A 24,528-nucleotide genomic window follows, 5' to 3' on the forward strand; every position below is an offset into this window, starting at 1 on the left:
GGAAACACTAGAGCTTTACTGCAGTGGGATTCCCTGCCCCAGGCTCATCCCATTTCCCTCCTCATCTCTCCCCTCTGTTATCCTACCCCTGTACTCCCATAATTTCATTTATAGCAAGTTGAAGGAGTAGCAAAGCACCATGGCAACAACCCCAACTTGCAATTGGCTTTTTTTCCTGTGAGGCATTCCCCTTTCAAATGAGCATCAGCATCCAACAATAGCTTTATTTCAAGTATCCAAGCCCGGGGTTACGCCATGGCCTGTGCCTAGGAGACCTGGTTTTTGGAGGTGAAGCCAATGCAAGTCAGTATTTCTGCTTGCTGGCTCACTGCACCATGCATTGTTCTCAAAGATGTCCAATCACCCTCTTTTTGGGTAACCCCACTTGTGTATGTGGGTGTGTTTCCCGTGATACAATATGTTAGTAACCAGGCATCTCTGAATCAATCATCTCAGCTAGCGTATTTTACTTATTGAACCTCTGTGCAATTTTGAACCCCAGGTGAATCTGTGAATCGCATGACTTCCAAATTATTTAAAGACACAACTGCTCAGTCACAATGGCCTCTCATCTTAAATCCTTAAAAGACAGGTACTTAGGCTGAAGACTCAGAAGCTGAAGAAGACAAGTTTATTGCTTTGACCAATAAGCTGAATTTTGGCAAAGAAGTAAACTTTACTTGAATCATTGTAAAAATATCTTGTAAAAAGCTTAGAGACAGATGATTTCTGCCATAATTTTCTCTGCACTAGACTTAGGCAAATATAACATTCAAACAATTGTCTCATTTTGGCTTCTTTAGTCTCTCTGAAACACTTAGGAATGTTTTAGAGTCAATCAGGTTGGTATTAGTTCAATAATCCCCTTTTTTTTCACTTATTTGTCAACCATTTATTGAATACCTAAAATGACCAGGGAAAAGAGTGATGATATAGCAGTGAAAAAAACAAAGGAACAAACAAAAACTCTTTTCATGCTTTTAATCAGCTTTCATTCTAGTAGGAATAGATATATTAGGGCACGTTGTTTAACCACAACAGCTAACAGTCTGGAGAGGGTAGGGCCAGTTCTTTATCAGCTACATCAGCATCTCTGCTCAGAAGATAGGAGCAGGTAGAAATTGAATCATAAAAAGCTGTAAGAGGAAAGACTTCTCTGTTTATTATCTTCCTATAGCCTCCCATTGCCACAGGGCCCTATTGGGATACATTGTCAATCACTTTCAATATGGGATCAGGGAGGTGGCTCTCAGCTGCAGGGCTGAAAATAAACCAAACTCCTCACCTTTCCCGCATAGTTTACTGAAAGGATCAGCGTACTTATCTAAGTCATTAACAGATGAATATCACCTTCCTCCTTTCCAGGCCTAAACTAGTTCTCCTAGGAGCCTTTTGCTAAGGGCATATAGCGATGCCACCAAAAAACAAAGTCATCTTAAGGCAACAATAAAACACACAACATGGCGAAGTATGCAAATGGAGGTCACTTAGTGTCAGAAACTAACCTAGTCCTTTAAATGTTGCTTAGCAACAACTGTTGGTTTTCCTCCTCCATAAGGGAGGGCCCAACTACACTGACGTAAAGGCAATCATTGCTCTCATCAAAAAGCATGTATGAAGGGCCCATTTATGTTGGGCTCTGTACAAACTAAGAAAGGCAGACATGGCCTTCAAGGAGCAGACAGCGGGGGGTGGAAGGGTATCTTTTACATTCTAGTATATGTAGAGTCGAATTAGTATGATTAGCGTTTAACTGTGTGATGAGACACATTAAGAAATAGAATAGATATGAATTATGTTTGAAGTGAAGCCTGAGGAGACAGTTGAGGAGCTAGGCTTAGTTGGGTTTTCAGCAACTGATTCCCAGATGGGAGTGTTTCTGTTGAGCCAGAGGCAGCCACTATGTAGTAGACAAATCTTGACTTTTCATTCTCGGGTCTCACTCTCCTGTGTAGTTACATCACCTCTCATGTGTAAAATGAAAATGATGCATGATTTTAGGATCTCAGCCTTTCAACCCTAACTTTTCATACTTGTATGATAAATTTTGTGGCTGCCTCCTCCTAATAGTTTGGACACATTATTTACCAGCAACCAAGACTTCCCAGAAAACAAAACTCCCTCTACATGACTGAGGAAAACAACTCAGATTGAAAATGCTTCAGACCATAACAAAGAAAGGGAAGCATTTATCATCCCTCAGAGTTTTATAGTGTAAGACTTTTGGAGTCTATTAAGTTACATGTTTCATCCAGACTCAAAGGTAAAATAGCTCCTGGGTAAAACTGTGTCCCAAGGAATTACTGGATTGAAAGGAAATGGGCATTATTTACTTTATTAAATGCAGTAGAGAAATTCACAAACAGGAACATTTATTTTAAAGATAAATGTGTCTCTATCATCTCATGCACACAGATACTATTTTCCCTAAGAATCTGCCTTCACAGGAAAACCCTGTTACAGCCTACCTAGAAATAATGTCCCCAGAGGAAATGGCCAATGCCACTTTTCAACACAGACAAGCAAAGTTTGTGAATGAACTCTTAGTAATAAAAAATTCCTCCAATGCCTTCTTAAGCTTATGCCCAACACTAGATTCACATACACTGCTAGGAATTGCAGCTATTTTGTGAAAAGGGAAGAAGATATATTTTCTAGGTAAGTGATTTAATATTATTTGCCTAGAATATACCTTTTCTATAAAATTGTCTGATTTTTGGAATAAGTTCCTTTAATAGTGAAAAGTTATTTTAAAAGTAGAGAATAGGTAATAAAAGTTAAAATTCAGTTACACTTGATAGGAACATTTTGTTTGCTTGATGGCTTCAATTTTTCTTTAGTTTCAACACTGCATACAGAGATTAATTCGTCCAAGCCAGTTTCTTCTGAAATGATAGGACACTTCTTCACTTTTCTATATTTCTTGTGGGAGAATTAGTTTGAGCTTTATGCAAAGATCTGCAGGCAAGATAGGCACCATCTTGGTAATGAGTTCTTAAACTAATCACATAGGAGGAGTGAACTGGAATGATCTCAGGCTCTTCTCAAATCTAAAATTTTATGTTTTTGAGAGTAAAACAAGCCAGAAGAGTGATAACACAGGAAGCTGGTATAAAGCCCATGAAAGAGCTCCTTCTAAGACTAATTTAGGCCTGTTGAGGGTGACCTGAAAATCACTTAGGAGTGAATCTTAAGTGATTAAAACTATTCTTCACCCTATCAAAGAAAAGCTAAAGCAGGTACCTTCCTCTCATGGATAATCTCAGGATGAGGTCAGTAGGAGAAAACTGTAAGAACGGAGAATAAAAAGGTGTCAAAGAGAGGAAGACAGCCCCAGCAGTTAGTTACTCTTGTGGGTGGCCGTCTACGCAGGAGCCCAGCTGTGAGACAGGCGCCTTATTGTGTGGGATCTTCCTGTTTTTGCAGAATGAAACAACTGCCGAAGTCATTAAAGTCACAATGACTTTATTAGGGACTAACTTTTGACTCATGTTTTATACGTTGTTAGTCATAACTTAAAAAGAATTCCCAGGCATCAGGAAAGTGAAGGGACTGAAAATTCCTCCTGAAGGCACAGAATGCTAGTAGTGGTAGAAAGAAGTTTAAACTGTAGTGATACAGTTTAGTGAGAAATGAAGTAAACAGTCTGTCCCTGTCTTAGCTTTGGCCCTAACCAAAGATGTAATCTTGGGTAAGCTGAATTAACTTCTTGGGGCTCAGTTTCTTTAGTGGTAAAATGGCTAGCTTCTAATCTTCCTTTTGACTTTCAGAATTTTGCATGGGAAGAAATGAAGACCAAAAGAAGTAAAGCAAATCTAAGTTTAAAATGAAAAAGAAAAAAACAGAATGGGGGATATAGTGTACCTTGTCTAAAACTCCTTATGAAACTCACAATTTCCACAATTCTTAACATTTCAGATTATTTGACAATGTGTGTCTCATCTCTTCTCTCCTTTTTGCGTTTCCCTGTAATCTCTAACAATCACATGAAACTTGATGTCCAGTTTCTTTATTGACAGGTTGGTCTTATTTGAAAAGCAAGCGCAATTGAGTTGAGTTGGTAATATGGTCAAAGAAGTAATAATGGACATGCAATTGTCCTTTAACATCTGCTTAATCAGCTAGAGTTCCATAATGGGTCATCTTAGCAAACAAGTTCTGCTGTACTAACATCTGCAGCAAACCTTTGGTGTGCCAGGGAACAAACACAGTGAGGTCATTCTCACTGTCCATGTGCCAAATCAGAAAGAAACTCTTCTAAACATGTTAGAATTGAGTGATTCTTTCCTTAAATGCTCAGCGATGTAGTAATCAATAAGTATCCAACGAAAAACAAGCATGAATATATCTACCATTATTCTGCATCAAAAATTATGATGAAGCAACAATAGAATCAACTCTACTTGCTAGTTAGAGGACAAGTATCTGCTCAAGTGACATATTAAAAGGCAAAGCAGGGAAAAAGCATTAATGCCTTCATACAGAATTGAAAAATATCAAAAGATCAAACAAATTTGACTATAGCAGCTCTATATCTTGAGATTAGGGCTTGAACAGCTCTCCAAATTATTAGATATTTCTTCCTATCTATCTAACCCTTTTCTGCTGTCCATTTTTCTCAGAATTTCTGAAAACTTCTCGAGATGATATAACACATATTACTGGAACGCTAAAAAATTGACGTTTCCTAGACCCAAAGTGATTCCCATAAGAATGTTTATAGCAATTTCTCATGATCCAACATTCTCGCAACTCTGAAAGTTGCTGTAGTGATGTAATCAAATTGACAAAAGATACTGTAACTATTTATACCTAAAGACTGATATAGTCACTATGCATTTTAAACTATATATATAATATTTATAAACTATATTATATTTCCACATATATAAGGTTTAGCAAATAAAAATTTGGGGCACTGAGTTAAATTTGAATTTCAGATAAAGAAGAGTTTTCTTTATCTTTTTTTTTTTTTTAACTGTAAGTATAGTCCTGATATTGCATATCCAAATCGCCTATGAAGAGATTGGATTTCCAGGCCATACACTTATTATATACGTTAGGTTCAGGGACACTGTATATTTTTAGATAATTTAAACTTTTTGAACTTTTCTTTGTAACAGAGGACTTTTCTTCCAATGAAACATAAGACCTAAAACTGTTCCTGGAGCATCACAATTTCATTTCATATACTTGATCCTTCCCTTTTAATTTGTCTGTTAATAGAGAAAGACAAAAAAAAAGGAACTTTGAAGATTTGAGATGATGGTCTGATAATTAAATTTAGGAGAAATCTTTTTCAACAGATGACAAAAACCATCATAGTAACTGAGAAAAATCAAGGAATCAAGGTACATTATTCAGTTACTCTTTTGTTTTTTCATATAAGCCTTTCTATATTTTTTTCTGTACAGGTATAATGGCTAATATTTAACTGAAAGCTTCTAGAGTCAATTCCAAGGCCACAGGGCATTAATATGATTTCAAAGTAGATGACAAAGGTTTCTTTGGAAATATTTCACAGCTAGAAGCTCTACAACTTACAATATTTTTCAACAATCGGAAGACTTATCATGGATCAGACCCACAGACCATCCAGTCTAATGTCCTTTCCTGACCAGTGAAAAATAACACCTATGTTTTAGGACCTTCATATCTGACGTGAAAGTACTTACACAGAACAGGGAAACTACCACCCAAATATTCTACTTTCTTTTCATAACCCATATGTTTTGGCCATGATTCTCTTTAAGAAGTGAATTCCATTTTCAGTCTATACTATCTCTTAGGTTGTTTTAAGTCCTGCCTTATGAAAGTTTCTAATAGTTTTTGCAGCTACAAAAATCTACCATAGTTTGTTTTTGAGATTATTACTCTACCCCTTAAAAACACCATGTAGAACACGTTGTATTTATTATTAATTGTATTGATTTCAGCTAGTGACTTTCATATAGCCCTTGAGGTAAAAGACAATGGAATGCTTCAATATGTGTCTTGGGAATTGCCACTTCTGGACTAGTGATTTCTCAGGGCTAGGACAGCCTACTAATCTGGCAATTTTCAAGATCAACTCTAGGGCCTATCAAAAAAATAAATGAAAACTTTGGGCTGCATAGATGTATCCTTTTCTTCCCTGAAAGCATATATGTTATCATCTGTTTTGATATTTCAGTAATCCCTAAGCTAGAGTATGTACCAGCAAATTGAGGAAAATCTGTAACAGATTGGAGGTTTGCACATATAAACTATTAACTAAAACTATAAAAGATGAAAATAGTTGTGTAACATAGTTATAAAACAGACATAAATTTCATAGACAGCGATATCTTATGTAATTTTATCCTATTAAAAAGGTAGTTAGGCTTGTTATGTATTTTTAGCTATTATTAGCTATTAGCTATCACTTTTATTTTATGATAGCTATTAGCTATCATAATTTAGAAGAGACGGAGAGATGCTTTGAATAAGGCACCTCAAGATGTATAGGTTTGCTGGGTTCATGGAAGGTTAATAGAGGCAGCTTCTACTGCAAACATGAAGTAGAGGGGGTGCTGGTTGCAGGTTTGCCTGACCAGTGAGCTGTAGCTAATCCAACATCATAATAGCATGATATAGGAGCATCTGAGGATTCAACTGAATCTGGAAATAAAATATGTACTGTAACTTAGTCTGAGAAACATGGCAAGTCACTGAGTCTCTTAGAGACTAGAATTTTCTATCTTTGAAATGGGAAGATTAGGAATAATATATGTAAAGTGGTTGCCAAGGTGTCTGAGACCTAGTGTGTGCTCTTTCTTCCACAGGATTTGTACTTGAAGCTAGGTTTTATCTGTAAATTTCAAAATAATCTGAGCTCATGGTACCTTTCTCACTTTGGATTTGCTTTTGGGTAGAAGTTTCAGTTGGTTCTTTGATACCTGAATACCTTATTTTCATTGTTGACATCAGTGTATATAATTAACTACAGAATTCCCATAGCATGCTGCTGCAGGTGTGATGCAGTACTATGTCACATAGATTATGTGACACATGAGTTACTCATAGAAGTTCAGACTCTCTGGTTGACGTTTAGATTATTCACCAGTCTAAGGAGTGTAAACCAGAACTGCCAGAAAGATAGATGAAGCAAGTCAAATGAAAAGCACCATAACTCAAAACGGCCTTATGTTTAAGTCATACCATAAAAAAGAGTCTATTTGGAGAAATTCAACTGTTGGTAGCTATCCATTCGTGCTTCTTTGGTTTAGCCAATTTTCTCAAATTAAGACACTTTACAACTTTTTATCTATTGATTAAAAGCTATGACTGACCACAGACTACCTGACATAAGGATAACTGCACCAAGTATGCATTTTGCTCAGATTTTCACAGTTGAGATCAATGTGGTAACACATATGAATTAATTGCATATGTGGCTGAGGTAAGAGGAGTGTCACCAATATGCCAGGAATGAAAACCAAATGATGGCAGATAATTAGGCTGCTATTCTCCAACAGATATGGAGAATGGCTGAGTTACAGACATGTGTGCTCATAAATAGGCTCCCCAGAGGGTGTGGAATAGCCATTGCCAGTCTCCGAAGGGCTTAGATTCTTGTCCACAGGATGCAGACTTTTTGAGAGAATAGTAAGCCAAATATTGCAAAACTGAACCAAAAACCAGCCAAACAAACAAAAACCCCAACCAAAACCATGCTTTACGTTTCTGCTCACAGGAAGAAAGCATTTGTCCCTGACCACTTTGTTCTTTGTTATCTGACTTTGGATGAAGGAGAAGGGTAGGAATAAGCTTTCCCTTTTTTCAGGGTACTTTGGGGAGTCATTGGGAACCAGATGAGGGTTTCTCATGCAACGTAACAATTAGAAAGCTGGAATTAGGCATGGCAGGCCCCTGCAAGTAGCCATTGCAGCACAGCAGGAAACAGGATTCCAGGGTTCTAATGGATTTACCACTAACAAATACTCGGTCATGGACAAATTAAATTAAGTTTCTGAACCTCATGCAATTGATAAAAAGAAATTTATTCTGATGCCTAACATGTGCCTATAGCTAGTCTAACTGCTGGGGCTTCACTAGAGAACATGGTAGACACAATCCATGTCTTCAGTAACTTTACAGTCTAATGAAAGATATAAGTAAGAACCAAGTTCCATGATCAAAACCAAAAACTATAAATTGTGATAGTAAATTGTAAAACCAACAAGCTGCTGAGTTAGGGTACTAAAAGAAGGTCTTTCTAAAGAGACGATATCCAAACTGAGGTCTGAAAAACAAGACCTAGTTGACTTTAGCTTTAAAATTCTATGATGATATGTTTTGTTAACAAGTTATACGAGAATATAATAAATTGTGGATTTCCCTTTAACTTTTATTTTTAAATTATTCAACTTTTGAGCAAATAGAACAAGATTGACTCTATGTCTTGTCATTTAGTAGGTAAAGGACTTGGACAAATCAGTTATCTTTCCCAAATCTCAGTTTCATATCTGAAAATGGGGATACAGTAAGACCTTCCTCAGGGTGAATGTCATACGAGAACACAGGTAAGAGCACTGTGTATGCAGGAACGGATACTTCAAATATGTTTTATTACCATGCTACACTGGAACTAACAATACAAAAATAAGACACAGCTATAACTCAAATATAATAATGCTATTTAATGCTCTATCCTGGTAACACAAGAAGCTTTGAGAGCAAATAAACTTTAAGTGATGAAATGGGCCTTAGAAATCTCTGCATTGTCTCATAACTAATGTTCGCTTGGGCAGATGCAGAGTTTTCTGGGAAATGAAGTCCTGGATTATGTGGTTAGATTTGAGAAGCAGTGATTGGAAATTTCTGAATTTTTCCTAATCTCTATTCCTCCTTTCTTAACTTTCCAAAAGGAGCTCATATTTTGCTCATTTTAATCCAATGTATTTAACTTCTTTAAAACAAAGAGAATCTACTCTTACCAAGGAGTTCATACTTTTGTTTATTTTTGACAAAGCTCTTCTATTTTAGCATTGTATTAAGGGCCCTAAAGAGTCTTTCTTGAAAAGCAATATGTGACCTTTCTTAGTTTGCAAATTTTACTATGGCAGACAGCATTAGGCAATGACTTTATCTTAATACTTTAAATATGTAAAAGAAAAAATATAAATACAAAAGAATTTTAAATTAATTCCAATAAATTGAAGCAAACTCTCTGAAATTAAATACTGATTTTTAAATATTAAAAAAAAAACTAGCAAATCTTGATAAGATATTCTCAAGGACGCTCCCATGCAATGCAAGAAAGATGCAAATAAACTTTGCACAACCAGTTCCTGAGTGTTAAAATATAGCAGGAAAAAATTCAGTGGTAGCTCTCCCTGACAAGAACGCAAATAATATACTGAGCCTGGCCAAGAAAAACATACCCATTGCATTAGCAAAACATATATGTATCTAAATCATCTTACTCACTTATAGAATGGAATCAGTAATAGCAATCACAATGGACAAGGGCTACAGGCATTGGGGGGCACTGTTTCCTTTCAGCTTGCTAAATGGGTAGCATCTGGCAGGTTAAATTAATTCTTGTGGATTATGAGTGAGAGATCCAGAGTGGGAGTTGGAATCCATTTCATTAGTGACCCATTAGAAGGTCCCTAGCTTCTCACCATCACACAAAAGTATACTGGAACTACACATTGAACTGGATAGTCTGAAAATGTTTCATAACTTTAAGTTTTTTGAAAATACTAAAAGAAAATCTCCATCTTTATTATTGTTCTGTGCCCACCAGTGAGGTCATTACCCTGCCAGCATTGTTGAAAAGCAGGATAATCCATTAAAAGTCTCCATGTCAACAAATGTCTTAAATGACCAAGAAAACTGCAGAGAGCTTTTTAAAATAAACCAAATATCAACTACCACCAACTGACAAAAACTTTCTTTGCTTTTCACTTCCATCTTTACAATTAAACAGAAAGAGATCTATGCCTCCTTGGCATGTATTAGCCTGAATCCTGCAAGGAAATTGGAGTCTAAAACATTCAACACTTGCAATCTGAGCAGACATAAATAAAATCCCAGATAACTAAAATGTTAGCTATGGTATTAATTGATAAGATAGGTAAGAGGATGGTCTATGAAAATGTTATGGAAGTTAGAATAGCTAAGGCAGGGTTTCAAAAAAAGCCCCACAGTTTAGTGTCCTAGAGGCAGAATCATAGCACAAAGTCTGATCTGATGACATGTTTGAGCCAAGGGGAAGTTCTCTAGGCAATGAAATATGAAGATGGAGGGTAAATCCTTCTGTTTCTTTATTCTCAAGTGATGATAATATTCTTAAACCATATTTTCTATAGATTTTCTGACATTAAGGGTAGAGAGGAAGTTGGAAGTCCACTGTTTTCATCAAGAGGAGCTACTAAAAATTTTAGTCTCTCTTTAAAAAAAAAATCTGTGCCTTTCCTTTTTATACACAAATGATTCTCCCAGCCCTTAAATGGATCTTCCCTCAGTAAAATCTCCATTTTACCCTTTTTTTTTTTTTTTGACAGGGTTTTACTCCCATCACCCAGGCTGGAGTGCAGAAGTGCAGTGGTGTGATCTTGGTGCACTACAACCTCTGCCTCCAGGGCTCAAGCGATTCTCATGCCTCAGCCACCCCAGTAGCTGGAACTACAAGCACGCGCCACTGAGCCCAGTTAATTTTTTGTAGTTTTAGTAGAGACAGCGTTTCTCTGTGTTGGCCAGGCTGGTCTTGAACTCCTGGCCTCAAGTGATTCACCCTCTTAGGCCTCCCAAAGTGCTGGGATTACAGGCGTGAACCACTGGCCCGGACTCATTTTAGCTTTTTTTTTTTTTTTTTTTTTTTTTTTTTTTTTTTTTTTGCGACGGAGTTTTGCTCTTGTTGCCCAGGCTGGAGTGCAGTGGATGTGATCTGGGCTTCCTGCCCTCCACCTCCCAGTCTCAAGTGATTCTCTTGCCTCAGCCTCTCAAGTAGCTGGGATTACAGCATGTGCCACCATGCCCAACTAATATATATATATTTTTTAATTAGAGACAAGAATTCATCATGTTGACCAGGCTGGTCTCAAACTCCTGACGTCAAGTGATTCGCCCACCTTGGCTTCCCAAAGTGCTGGGATTACAGGCATGAGCCACTGTGCCCAGCCTCATTTTAGTTTTTTAATTCACATTTTCTATATCTTATTCCAATAACCAAAACACTAAGCTTTCTTACTCACTTAAGAATTAGAAATTTTCTTTTCATTTCTTACATTATATACTAAGGAATTTTCTTTTACTTTGTTCTACTTTGTAACACAAATAATGATTAGAAATTATGGAGGAAAAAAGAGCTAACTTTAGACTGTCAAGGATCTTCTAGGAATAATTTCCCTTAATAAATATTATCCCAAGATGCTCAATTCTCCGAGTAATTTTCCCTTGATTTTCCCCACATTTAAATAATTACATTAAGAGTTTATTATTTATCCAAATTTTATGGCAAAATATTTGCAGTATCAGCTTAACTCAGGGGTCTACACATACTAAGACTCATTTTAAGTTAGCTAAATACATAAAAATGTGTTTCTATATGCTGTGAATCAGACTTATTTGCTTTAAACTATTTACAAGGCATTAATTACATTTATATTATATATTATTTCTCAATAGGTAGCTACCAACACCACTGTACCTAACTCCACTAGGATCTTGGTAATATGACTCAAGAGTCAAGAAATTATATTTGGGTTGTGAGAGCTTTACATAATCTGGTTCACTGTGCGGCAACATTCTAGGGTGTAGGGAGAGGGTCAAACTGGAATCACCATCTCAAGTTCAATTTTCCATGCTAATGGCTCTGCAAAGTGGCAGAGAGAACCCAAGGCTTACCAATCCAAGTGGTAAAACTTTCCAATTTATCATCTTCAGTTTCAGAGAGAGGAAAGAAAGAAATAGAAAGAAGTTAAGGGCAGTTACACTAACCACAGGGTATTTTTACTACCTAAACTTTGGCATTGGAATTAGTGAGAAAGCAAACAACAATCAAAAGCCTCAAAAGTTTAAGGCTTTTTTAAAATTCTGAAACTAAAACCAGGGGCATTTAAAGTAACTCACTTCAACTGGTTCTTGCTATGTTTTGATCACTAAATTTTCAGGCATACTAAATTAATTCTTTACTTGAAATTATTAAGACACTTATGTATACCTTTTACACAAGATATGTAAATGAAGAATGAGAAGTCTAAAAGTCAACATAAACAAAAGAGAGAATGTCCCATGTCTTTCTCAAACATATCCAGCCTTTTGCTGAAGATGAACAGTAAGCCAGATTTATGATTAGACCTATATTTTAATACCTTAATCCCACCAATTCACCTTAAGACTTTGGAGAAGCCATGCCGTAATAAAATTACTTTTCATTTAGAATGTGCCTTATATTTTACAAAGTTATTTGGAGTACATTAGGTACTTTAATCCTCACTTGTTATTAGTGGCAAAAGCTACCTCATTTTCTCATCTATAAAATGACTTCAAATAGAAATAGATCATAATACTTAAGGCTCTCTTCTAGGCTTAAAGTTCTAGGACTTTGTCTAATGTGATCATGTAAAACTATAACTAGAAAGAAAATGTTTAGATCTTTTTTGGTTTGATTTATCAAATTTCATCATCAATAGTGACCAAAGACATTAGATAGTTGACAAATTAATACTTCACTGTGCCCTGTCTGATTGGCTTTAGCATAGCCTATATAATTGAGTTGGAAATATATTTTTATTTAATGATAATTTTTTTTACTATTTTCTTTCTAAAACAACTACTTAAAATCTATCTTTTAAGATATCAAATGCCAATACCTCTCATCCTAAATCTAAAATTTAAAAATTGGCTTAGTCATTTTTACTTCCTGGTATCTGTATTCAAATTTCATTTTTATAATTGCTTACAGTTAAAACATTATGCACTACACTGTTAGCAAAGAGTGAGGGGATGGCAGCCATGTAAAGTATTTAATAATTAATTTAAAAATTATAATTATTTTGAGTAGCTAAAAAAATTAGAAGATGAAAGTGACTGAGCCATGAAGATACATTTTATTTTAATACATTTGCTAAACTTCAATCTTTGGGGGCTCTAGATTTCAAAAGTGATACATTTTAAAATTGCAAGTAATTAGCAGAAGGAAAAAAGTGACTGATGAACACAATGGCATGATTTATAGCTTTAAAATCTACTCCATAAGAAGAAAAAATTATCAGGCACTTCCCAAATCAGAAACAAAAGAAACAGGAGTTTTACTGTCTTCTTCATTTCTAAATAACTTAACAGTCCTTTCTTTGTGGAAGTACTTGGCTACTTTAAAGTCAATCAAACAAAGGAAGTTACAGTGAAATATCCAAGAGACTAAACAGTTTGGCACCACTTGAGGGAAACATCACGTACAAGTGCGCAAGACAGAGAGGGACTGGTAGGTCCCTGAAAAATGCTAGAGGGAAAGGATGCTCAGGAAAGCACATTGACAACTGGCACCGTGCCTTCAAGAGCGTGAAACCTATTGACTGTGGCACAAATTTGCCCTGGCATCTTCTTGTTTAGTAAGTCCTGGCTTCCAGATGTCTGAGCTACCTCTATTTGTTGAGCACACTTTTACTCAGAAGAAAAATGTTTTGGAAGAATAATGCAAATGCAAGCTCCACCCTTGGTTTTTCTTTCATAGATAACAATGGCATAGAACCTAGGAGCCTTTTAGACTGGGACATATTTAAAAAAAAAAAAAAAAAAAACCCAAAAAGTTTTAAAAAGATGAGAAAGAATTATTTTTTAAAAATGGAGACCAAACATTTATTCTGCTAATGTGTTGAATTCTATTTTTCAAGACTAGTGTTCTACATTTACATTTGACAATCTAAACATAGCTATTATATTTTCCTTAATGTGGAGAAAGATGGTCACCTTAAAATGATTTATGTATCAGATTTTGAGACTATTATCAGACCTCTTATCAGCTAGCCAGAGGTAAAACAATCAAAGGCAATGTCCTCTTATTCATTTCTGCTTGCTTTTTAGAGACTTGCTCACTTGGGGACTTTCAAGTGAGTTAGGCAGAATGATTGGGTCAAATGGATTGCCATTGAGTATAGGAAATGGTTCTGTTAAAACCAATGAAGAACTATTTAAATAAAACAAAACAGATTACAAATCAAACTTATTACAAAGCACCAAATAACCTTCAAACTCTGTGATTTGCTAAGTTTTGAGAAGACTAGAACTTGGAATACTGAATTACACTAATACTAATACTCACTAGTACAACTCCATTTTGTCATAGGAAGAGTAACTGAAACATTGACAAAGAATAAATAGCTTAATCTTCTGTTTCATTTTTATTTGAAGACAAAGCTCAAGAAAAACAGTGGACATGTTACCTCCAAAAATTTCCCTTACATATTACTGAAGCATTAATTTTATTTTATGATCATGTTCCATGCCTTGGAAAGGTTGTGGCATAAAATGAAATTGCCCCAATCATTTGAATAATAATATAAATTAAAAAAATAAGAATAGCTTATCTCTATTTCCGTTTTTATTTTGAGAAGCAGGGAAAAAGGGAATTTGGGGGTAGTCTATAGTCCTTTGAACGAACCTTTATTATCTTAGGCCATGTTGGAGAATTTTAAGAAACAGATCTTGAAGTTAGCAAATTCATCTGCAATAGGAAATGGATTAGTTTAATACCATTATTGCATTTTTATGAGCACTTTATAACCATTTTCTATAACTGTGATTGCTCTTTCCCCTTATCTATGTTAGGAGACACTGCTTCCCAGGCAAGAAGACTGAGCCTAGGGCAATTAATGGCTGTCCTAGAGGCTGTGAGTATGGTAGCTACAGAATATAAATTTGAACCAGGCCTCCCTAATGCTTGCCACAGTTGAAAGAACAAGATCACCCACCAACCAATCCAAAATCCCCTTAGAAGAATTACTAAATAACTCTAAACTTTTTTCTATCTTTATATGCTTCATTGGGATCATTGACGGTAAGTCAGATGAACTGGGTATGAATCCTGGCTCTATGATTTACCTTAGGCAAGTTATTTCAACTTTCTATGCCTCACTTTACTCATCTGTGAAGCAGGAACAATAACAGTACCTATTTCAAAGGGTTACTGTGAATATTGATTATAGAATGAGGTAAAGCGCTTAGCACAATGACTGCATATACCTGTAAAGGTAGTTCTGTTGTTTACCAATATTATTCAATCAATAAACTGAAGACCTGAGTCTTTTCCAACTATTTTGTTTTACAGAAGAGAAAATGGAAAGATTCCAAATAGTTTTATTGTCTATAATACTATACCTAAGTGAAGGCAGAGCTAGAACTCAAACTCATGGCTTATTCCCAGGCTCTCTTCACTTTATTGCTCCCTCCCTAATTTAGTCTATATAAATCTGAGCAGTAAAGAGAGAAAATTTGAACCAAAAAAAATGTATGAGTGCCCACCTGGCTACCAGAATTCTATTCTGCCCTCTAATCCAGGGTCACCTCTAACACACTTGGGGCCACAAACTGTAAGTCTAAATATACCAAGATATACATTGAGCTATCTCCTTTACTTGTACTTTTGACAGATATTCCTCCATAACAGCCTGAAAGGTCAGGTTGAATTTCGAATTCTTGAACTCCTTGGATATGGATTGGCCCTCTTCTTTCCCTATGCCCTTCCATCTCCAGGGACCTGTGAGCAGCCAGTGTGAGCCCTGGACCACAACCTGCTTGCCTAAGTTCCTTCTACACAAGTGTCTTCACACCTGTCATTGCTGCCTCTTGGTTAAACTCCTTAGGTCTAAGGGTGTGTATGCCTGCAGCACATTCCAGGAAGAGGCTTGTATGGCCGGGAAGTGGGTTCAAAGCCATCTGGACAGAGAATGTGGGGGTCCAGCAGATGCAAAATGTAGTTTAGAGAGGGGAGCAAAGCTGCTTCCTTGGCCCGGCCAACTCCTCACTTCCTGGGGTGGAGGGCAGCAGAAGGAAGGCCAGGCTAAGGCCCTCTGATTACAGCACAGAGCCCAGGAAAAGGATCCATCTTATGCTAGGGTGGCACTGCTGTAATCATATCATTACATTTTAGGCAAAAGTGGCATGAATATTCCTTTCAAGGACTGAACACTTGTCTACCTTCTCTCTTACGGAGCTCTAACATGAATCCACTGGCCAGTAAGATCTATTTCCTATCATTTCTGCAGGAGCTGGCATTTTCCATAGTTATTGATTATTCAGTTAAATACAAAATGGTTTACCCCTCATTAGGGCAATCAGCCTGTCATGATCACTATCCAGTGTCATGCAGCCTAATATCCAGCTGGCTCGGGGCCTGGTAGAATTGTGTGACTTTATCCCACACACCCAAGAGCACTGGCAATTAGTTGCCTTCGTGCTCCCTGTTTAGTACTCTAGTATGGCTGCACCTGAAGAAGTGGAAAAATAAGCCTGCGTAGCCAGGAGGACTCACTTCCCCATGATGGTTATCTGTAGCCGACTTCACAATGCCTTAAGAGAAAAAGGACCATCTATCTCCCATTTCTATCTTAGCAAACATTTACTCAAGTGCTAGGTCCTAACACTTCATTCTAAAAAAAAAGTACTAATACACAGGGCCACTCTCTTCAACAACAGAATATCCATTTTCACCCAGCAGCACCCAACCTTTGTACTGCATATAAAACAGCCCCAGAGCAAAACCGATGGAGAACGAAAAGGACAGTGTGGGGGAAGTGAAGGCAGTGACTAGTTGCTTGAACATAGCTCCTTTCTGAATACCACAGCATGTTCATCCTTTGAAAAACATTTAGCATTCTGGGTAAGAATGACCCTTTTGACGTTTTTCACCTGAAAATTCTAGGTGAGAAACTAGGTTTCTCAGTACAGTGAGGGAAGGAACACCTCCCCATTCCCCGTCAGTCACAATTATGCCTCCCTAGGATTGTTCTGGGTTGCTCCTTCCTCAGCCACTGTTGTTGCAACCCTGTACTTTTCTGACTGCGTCTGTCAGGAAGGAGACAGGAAATTCTAGTCACCCTCACAGCAGCTGCGCCATTCCTCCTATCCTCCTCTAATGACGTCGGTTGGCTTTGGTGACACGAGGTCAGGAACTGAGCCACAGTGAAGGTCAGGAAGATAGGTCACTGTTTATGCCGTTGTTGGGCTGGGGACCCTGCTGAGGCTATTTGCTTTCTTCCTTTCTATACTGTTTCTCTTTCCGTTCCTCTTTTTATAATGGAGAGCCAAAGCATCCTGTTTTCAAAACATCTGACTGTTTTGCCACTGAGGAACTCATGCTCTGATGCATTTTGCTGAAGTATAAGACAATTCTTCTAATTCAGGAGGTGATGAAAATTGAAACACAAAATTAATGAACAATTCTAAGAAGGCAATCTGTCGTTAAGCAAAACAGCTAGCTCTAACATGTCTAATCGAATTTGGGCAGCTGGCAGGAGGTTCACTAGCCATCCTTTTCATCTTAAATAACAATACCATTGCCTTGTGAAACTTCTGCTGAACTTATTCCATCTTCTAGTAATTCTTGGAGGAAAATAATTTACAAGACTAAAGTACTTGGCAGCATCGTTCTCTAAAATTCTGGAATTCCATTTGGACTATGGCCAGCATTAAGGGATCAGAGAAATGTGGGCCAAAGAGAGGACGATGTTTCTTATCTAACTCTGTGGGCTATGAAATACATTTGAGAAAGTCTTTTAGGAGATTTGAGTCACTCAGTTTTCTTCAAAATGTAAAGGATTAAGGAAAACAAACAAACTGAAAAAGCACAAACCTACCTAGATGAAGTAAAGATGAAAGATGCTTGCTCTTCCTCCACCAAACACAGTTAACTCTATACCAGTGGCATGTAGACTGCACTTACGTAATTCCCAAATACCCCTCAGCATAACATGATTTCACCTATCACCATTTGTAAGATCAGATATTGTAAACAAAACTTAATGGGCACTTAGCTGAGACAGAACTAGGAACACAGAGTTTTTGCAAAAATGTAGTGAATACTGCTGATGGGTACACGCCCTCTATAACATGTCTTCACATCACTTCCAGATCTTCAACTCAGAGACTTTTACCCTGGCCCCTTAGTTGATAAGGGTAAGCAAAATATGGCCAAATAAGACTACATAGTAATGGGAGTGATGATCAGGATAAAGTTTTAAAATGTCAACTTCAACTTGGATGGGAATCTCAGATAATTTCAACAACATTGAAAAGTGAATATGCAATATAATTTTTTTTTTTTTTTTTTTTTTTTTTTTTTTTTTTTTTCCACAGATAATTCCGTTCCCAAAGAATGGGTGTAGATCAATTTCTTTCCGGTGGTCACAAAAATGTTTGCATTGCATTATCTCGAACTCCTGGGCTTAAGCAATCCCAAAGTGCTGCCTCAATCTCCCAAAGTGCTGTGGTTACAGGTGTGAGCCACCACACCCTGGCCTCATTGCCTTATATCATATGTGTCATGGTGCATGTTATGCTTAAGCTTAACCTGAGACAATTATCTGAATAATCAATAATCTTTTAAAAGGTAGTAAAAAGAGATATTTTAAAAAATTAATCTTAACTGTCAGTTGGGCATCATTCATGCACTAAATAATTGCTTTGCCTGGCAATCTTTCCACTGTAGATCTAGAAAATGACTGAGGCTGCATGCTTTTTACTTAAGCTAACTGTGTCAGCATTGAAGGTTAGCCCTTTTGTTAGGGTTAGCTCTATTCAACTTTCATTGCTTCCTGCACACAACACCATAAAGGAGGAGCGGAAGCCTGAGGGATTGGAATCCTCACCCGTATCTACAGAGTGCCTGGTCTGAGAGCCTTACTAACTACTATGCTGAATAAGATTATTTTTAATAAATTTGCAAGACAGTCAATGTCTATTTCCAGCACTCTAGGCATGAATGGGATTAGAATACTACAGCATATTGACACTCAAAATGAAAATTAATGGCAACTTGTAGTCTCTCAGGGGGTACTCTTTTTCTCTTCTTGGAGTTAATTGTCTGCTTTATCTTGGTGACTCTAGTTAGTATATTTTGGTGACTATTGAAGTTTGCCATATTCTCTATGGTGAAAGCTATTGAAAAACTACCCCATAAATGTTGGATCTACATCTTGCATAGCCATCAATTACCACAAAATACAGGGAACAGAGTGTCTGCTAATGCTCCAAAGTAGGCTCAAGCCTTGTGGAAGTCCTTCTACATGGAGTCCCAGTGTGATTTGAAGAAGTCACACAGCAAGGCCCTCCTCACAGGGAAGCAGTTGGTTGAGTTTTACCCCAGCCTGGAAAATCCCTGAGTTTAACCTTCAATTGAGACCTTCAGAGAAAAGTCAATAAATAGTTAATCCTTAAATGTGTTTTTTTCTTTTTTTCCCTTCCAACTTAAACTCTAAACTAAAATTTTAGAAAGGGACTTATTTCACCCTTTCATTAACCAATAAACAAAGAGTTCCAAGTAGGAAGAGTCCCCCCTCCCCTCCTTCAGGATCTCCTGAGGACACACTGCTTCCTCTGCGCAGATCCTCTGAGCGGCAGCCAGCAAGCCTTGATCCAAAGGTGGTACTTTTACCCCAGGAACACTGGAGAAGGGACACACACTCACTGGTGCACCTCAGGGCTGGAAAGGGCATGCTGGCAGGTGTGGAACAAAATCTCTTCTCAGCCCCAGAAACATAGACAACAAGATGATACCTCAGGCTAGAATGATTGGGACTCTGAAATGTGCACTTATGAAGGTATGGTGTAAGGCTTTTTAACAAAGTGTAGGTGTGTGTGTGTCTGTGTACACACACATATATAACTTTGTATAACTTTATAACAATATGTATTTAATATAATATTCTCCAAGGTAAAAATACAAACAAAAAGCAACAACTCTTACTACATAAATTAGCACTCTAAGTCCAGGTGTTAATTAAACAAATGATATAATGATAGATAATTAAGGCTCCTCAACATTAAGCTTTGTCTGGGGATTGTAAATAAAACCATTTTGGGGGCAGTATGCATGAGGCAATTTCAAATGATTTCACTATGAAAATCAGCAAACTTAAAAGAAAACTTCTGGTTTTGGAGACAAAGCATATTGTTTCTTTTTTATATTAGGTCATGAAAGCATCACAAAAGAAATCTTAGAAAATCCCAGGATGTCCTTCTTCTTAGAGGGAATTTATCCAACTTGAACGCAGACCATTCTTTCGAATTGATATATGAAGGTTAAACTACTTTCTTGTTTAAAAATAAATATGTGACACCTGATTGCAATGCAGCAAGATTCACTCAGCTTTTCGCTTCCTGATAATTGTAAAAAAAATTTAAAGCACTTTCCATTTTATATTGATTTGCTAGCTTTACAGACAGATACCTCTCACCTTAAACCTATTCCAAATTGCATCGCTAAGAGAGAAATTTGGCTTCTGGAAATTGAAGTGTACTGAGGATTTTAAACTTTTGCTGTAGCATCAAGACACAAGTAGAGTGTGACACTTTGGAACAGAATCTTCTAGACAAAGCAAGAAACACATTCTTAGGGTTGGTAGCGTTCCCTGGTACGCTCTGCAGCCCACAGAGGTGAGGGGAGCTGGAGCTCCCCGCATGATCACACTTTAATGAATAAAAAGGTCATCTCTTACCTTGTTAGAAGCCATCTCACTGACAGAGCGGTAGGTCTGTATGGTCTCTAGCTGGTCTAAACACCAGTCTAATTCCTCCAGCGTTTCCATTGCTAATTTTTGATAAGATTCTTCTGCAAACAAACACACAGGCATGTAGTTAGGCTGAAGCGGCTGCAGGCTGTCCATAGCACAGTCACCGCTGCCACCGCTGATTCCGGCGCTACTGAAGGTGCCCCCGTGCTCCTTCATTATTTGCACGCTGGCTCCTTCCTTCCAGCTCTCTCCACCAGGAGAACAAATCACAGTGGTGCTCTGCCTGGGATGGCTGGTGCCAAGTTTCTCCCCCACCCCCCGGCTGGATGAGGTGTCGGTGATCTACCAAGAAACTTCCTCTGAGGAAGAAGGCGGAGGGAACGGGAACGGTCTCTTATAAGCTTATCTGCATAAATGTGTCCTAAAACTAAAGGCAGAAGCAGCAAAGAGTTTTCTCAGGCTCTCTTTGCCTTAGTCATCCCAGGGTCCTTTAGAGTATGTGATGTCATTTCTGAGTGTTTTGCCATCTCAAGGAGAAATGAGGAAAGCTTTTTCTCATTTTGCTTTTCTTCTAAACGAAACAGTCAAAATTTGGGCGAAAACTGGTTGACGATTACGTTCAAATTCTAGGCAGTCATTCATGCTGGGGAATGTGTTCATGTTGGAATAACTTTTAATTCAGCGAACACTGACTCGCACAAGTGAGAGGCAGAGGCTATTCCTTTCTCTTCCTGAAATCTTCCCTTTAATTAGAGGGAAAATGAGGTCTCCCTGATAAGATTCCAGTCTAAAAGAAGCTGTCTGGAGTTTTACGTGAACACGTTTATTGGCCTGGGAGTCCTGCAGCTCTTGTTATACTAAACAAAGCTAAAACTTCCCTTCTGCAAGTGCCAGGATCACAGGGAAATTCTGAACCGGACTTTCAGGTGGAGCCAGATGTGAACACTGCAGATTTTTATTTTGATTAAAGCTGGGGGCTCTGATTTGCTGCCCTAAGACTCTAGACTTTCCGGAAATATTGTTGGAGGTCCATACAAAAAATATTGTTGTGAAGATCACATTTTTTTGCTAGATAATTAAAACTTTTTACATATCCTTAACATGTCATTTTATATCCAAAAGTTTGTGAGTCTAAAAAATACTTCAGGTTATTGGCTTAAGAAATCTGTCTTAATAAACACTGAATTAACTTTATAAATGCTAGATGAATTAATGAAGCTACAGAGAATTGTAAAAAGCTGTTGGACTCTCCTGCATACATGACTGTTTTTGAGAGAAACAGCATGAACTCTACCAAGCTTTCTGAAATACAAACACACAATAGGCACTAATAAAATGTAAAATCTCATATAGAGTTCTAATGTAACGTTCCTGCCATAATTAAAAGACATATATTTATACAGAAATTCTAGCAAGACCACATAGTTTTTAAAAATTATTATATGAATAATCTTATGTCTGTGGTGTGCAAATACTTGAAGCAGAAAAGAGAATCAACAGAACTGTGATTCCAAGTAACTGGAATCACTTGGCCACAGACGCATATTTCAAAGAATAGTTGCTTTGTTTATCCCAGAAATATTCATACACTTCAGGATAAACAGAGGTTAAATTCAATATCCTGTATGTCATACTTAAAAAGCCACAAAACCACGGGAGGTAACTTCCTCCATTTTTTTTTCACACTCTTCAAAAATGTGCAGACAAGAATTGAGGTGTTTTTAATAAAACTCATTTCAAGTCAGACTTACACATACCTTCCTTCCTTTCTTCCTCTTCAATTTTGCAATGCTGCCTCAACACGAAGATTCTCTGACTTACTCTCTAGTGTGTCCAAAACACCCCCTTGCCTCCTCTGTTTGTTTCCAGAAGAGCACTTCTTCCAAGGAAGCTTTTTCTGAAGAGACAGAACCCTCCCATTCTCATTCCCTGCCTCTAATAAAGGAAAAAGTCCAACAACTTCCCAGCTGCTGGGGATTTACTACCTTCGTGTCTTCCACATCACAACCTGTGGTTCTCTGTAACTAATATCAGACATTCACCAGGATGGTGGGGAGAAAGCAGCTTGCTCCTAGCCTTTTGAATCTGCTGATATGCAAAATGACTGCAAAATGATACATCACATTTCTCCTTCATGAAGAGGAAAAAAGGGATCTAATTTCTACTCAAGCTTGACCAAGGAAATACATAGAGTAATTATACGTGCAGAAGTACTAAAAAAGAGGACTCTTCAAAGATATACCAGTGAGCTCATTCATTGTCTACTGTATGGAACAAGCATGCATGTACTTCTAGAGTTGGTACAGTGTGAGACATGGGTGAACAGATAATGGATATGAAGAGTCCTTGCTCCATTGTCCTCTCTTCTTCAGATCAGCCATCAAAATGTTTAAGCAAAAATTAATACATTTTGAAGCAATGTTAGTTATGCTAGAGTGTCACTTTCCAAACTCTTAATCCACAGTCAAGACTTTGTATCCACTTTATAGTCTTCCTATCATGGTAACTAAGCCAGGGGCACAGAGGTCAGAGTGTACTAAATAGGGGGATATTAAACACCTGCTACCTATGAATGCAATTAAAAAAATGACCAGAGCATCTCAGAACTGGCCTCCCTGCTATAACTTTGTAGCTTTAGCTCCTAGGAGATACTCAGCAAATAACTGGAGGAATGGAAACCAAATTGCCTAAGCAGCCTACAAATACCTGGGCACCTGAAGGCTGAATGGTCCATCTGTAGCACTGTGAAATAAAAGCACCAGATTTGGAGTAAGAATCATGAATGTTGACTTTCTCTTCTACCACTTACTATGTGGTCCTAGACCTCAATTTCGTACATCTGTAGAAGAAGGATAAAAATATTTATCTCATAAAGTTATAAAGGGATGAAATAAGATAAAGTATGTGAAGTGCCTAGGATGGTAGCCAGTTCTTAGTAGGTGATAGATGCATAGGAGAATTATTAATGGCAATCGGAGAAATCCTAAGGCCTGGCATTGAGGAGTAGGAAAGAGTGTGAGGAAGAAAAGAAAGGGAGATAACTGAATTGCATATTCAATAAGGGATTTTAGAGTAAGAATCAGCTGTGTAATTTGAAAGGCCCAGTACAAAGTGAAAATGCAGGGCCCCTTGTTCAAAAAGCAGTAAAATTGCTATAAAAGATACTAAAATATAAAGCTTTTTCCTTTCTTCTGCATTCTCTTTCAACTTGTCATGGTGATTTTTTCTTCATATACTTATTTTAAAATACTTTCAGACTGACAGAAAAATTGCAAAGATAACACAGGGACTTCCCACATATCCCACATCCTAATTTCCCCATTGTTAATGTCTTATATTATTATGGTACACTTATCACAATTAAAGGTTTGGTGTGTTTAAATATTGCATTATTTCAGGCACTGGGATACCTTGAGGTGAGTGCAGACCCTCACAGCAACATGAAGGCCCTGCCACTTATGACCGAGGGCACACACATAGCTCACCAGCAGCTCACTCCTCCTTCCTGATAGCTGCCAGACTGATAAGCTGTGCCCCTACCAGGCACAAGAGCTGGGGAAGTCGAGTTAGGTGTTTCTCCTTTCTCATGGTCTCCAAGACCCTACCCACAGGAGACAACCCCTTGGGTCTTAGCATACTGCTAAGGGTACTGCAGCCTCTTAGTGGGGACATGCTGGGTACCTGAAACAGGGGTGGACAAGAGGCTCATCCCCATCAAGACCTGACCTCTGTCTACCACAGCTATGCCAGCCCAGGTCAGAGATAGCTGCTTCCATGTCCCACCTGAGGCTACAAAGCACACATGGCTCACTCAGACCCCCCGTGCCTGTAC

The 24,528-nt window shown here is 37.7% G+C and overlaps 1 protein-coding gene across 3 annotated transcripts in view; it reads right to left on the reverse strand.

Moving 5' to 3' along the window:
• PDE4B (phosphodiesterase 4B) overlaps nt 1–24,528 on the reverse strand; it is a 594,424-nt gene that overhangs the window by 21,042 nt on the left and 548,854 nt on the right. For all 3 annotated transcript variants that reach the window (XM_030941786.1, XM_030941787.1, XM_030941788.1), the window contains one exon: nt 20,682–20,794. In XM_030941786.1, coding sequence (XP_030797646.1) covers nt 20,682–20,794 — 113 coding nt within the window. The remainder of the gene's footprint in view (nt 1–20,681; nt 20,795–24,528) is intronic.

Source organism: Rhinopithecus roxellana, chromosome 12 (genome assembly GCF_007565055.1).
Source record: "Rhinopithecus roxellana isolate Shanxi Qingling chromosome 12, ASM756505v1, whole genome shotgun sequence".
In the NCBI taxonomy this organism is placed as follows: domain Eukaryota; kingdom Metazoa; phylum Chordata; class Mammalia; order Primates; family Cercopithecidae; genus Rhinopithecus; species Rhinopithecus roxellana.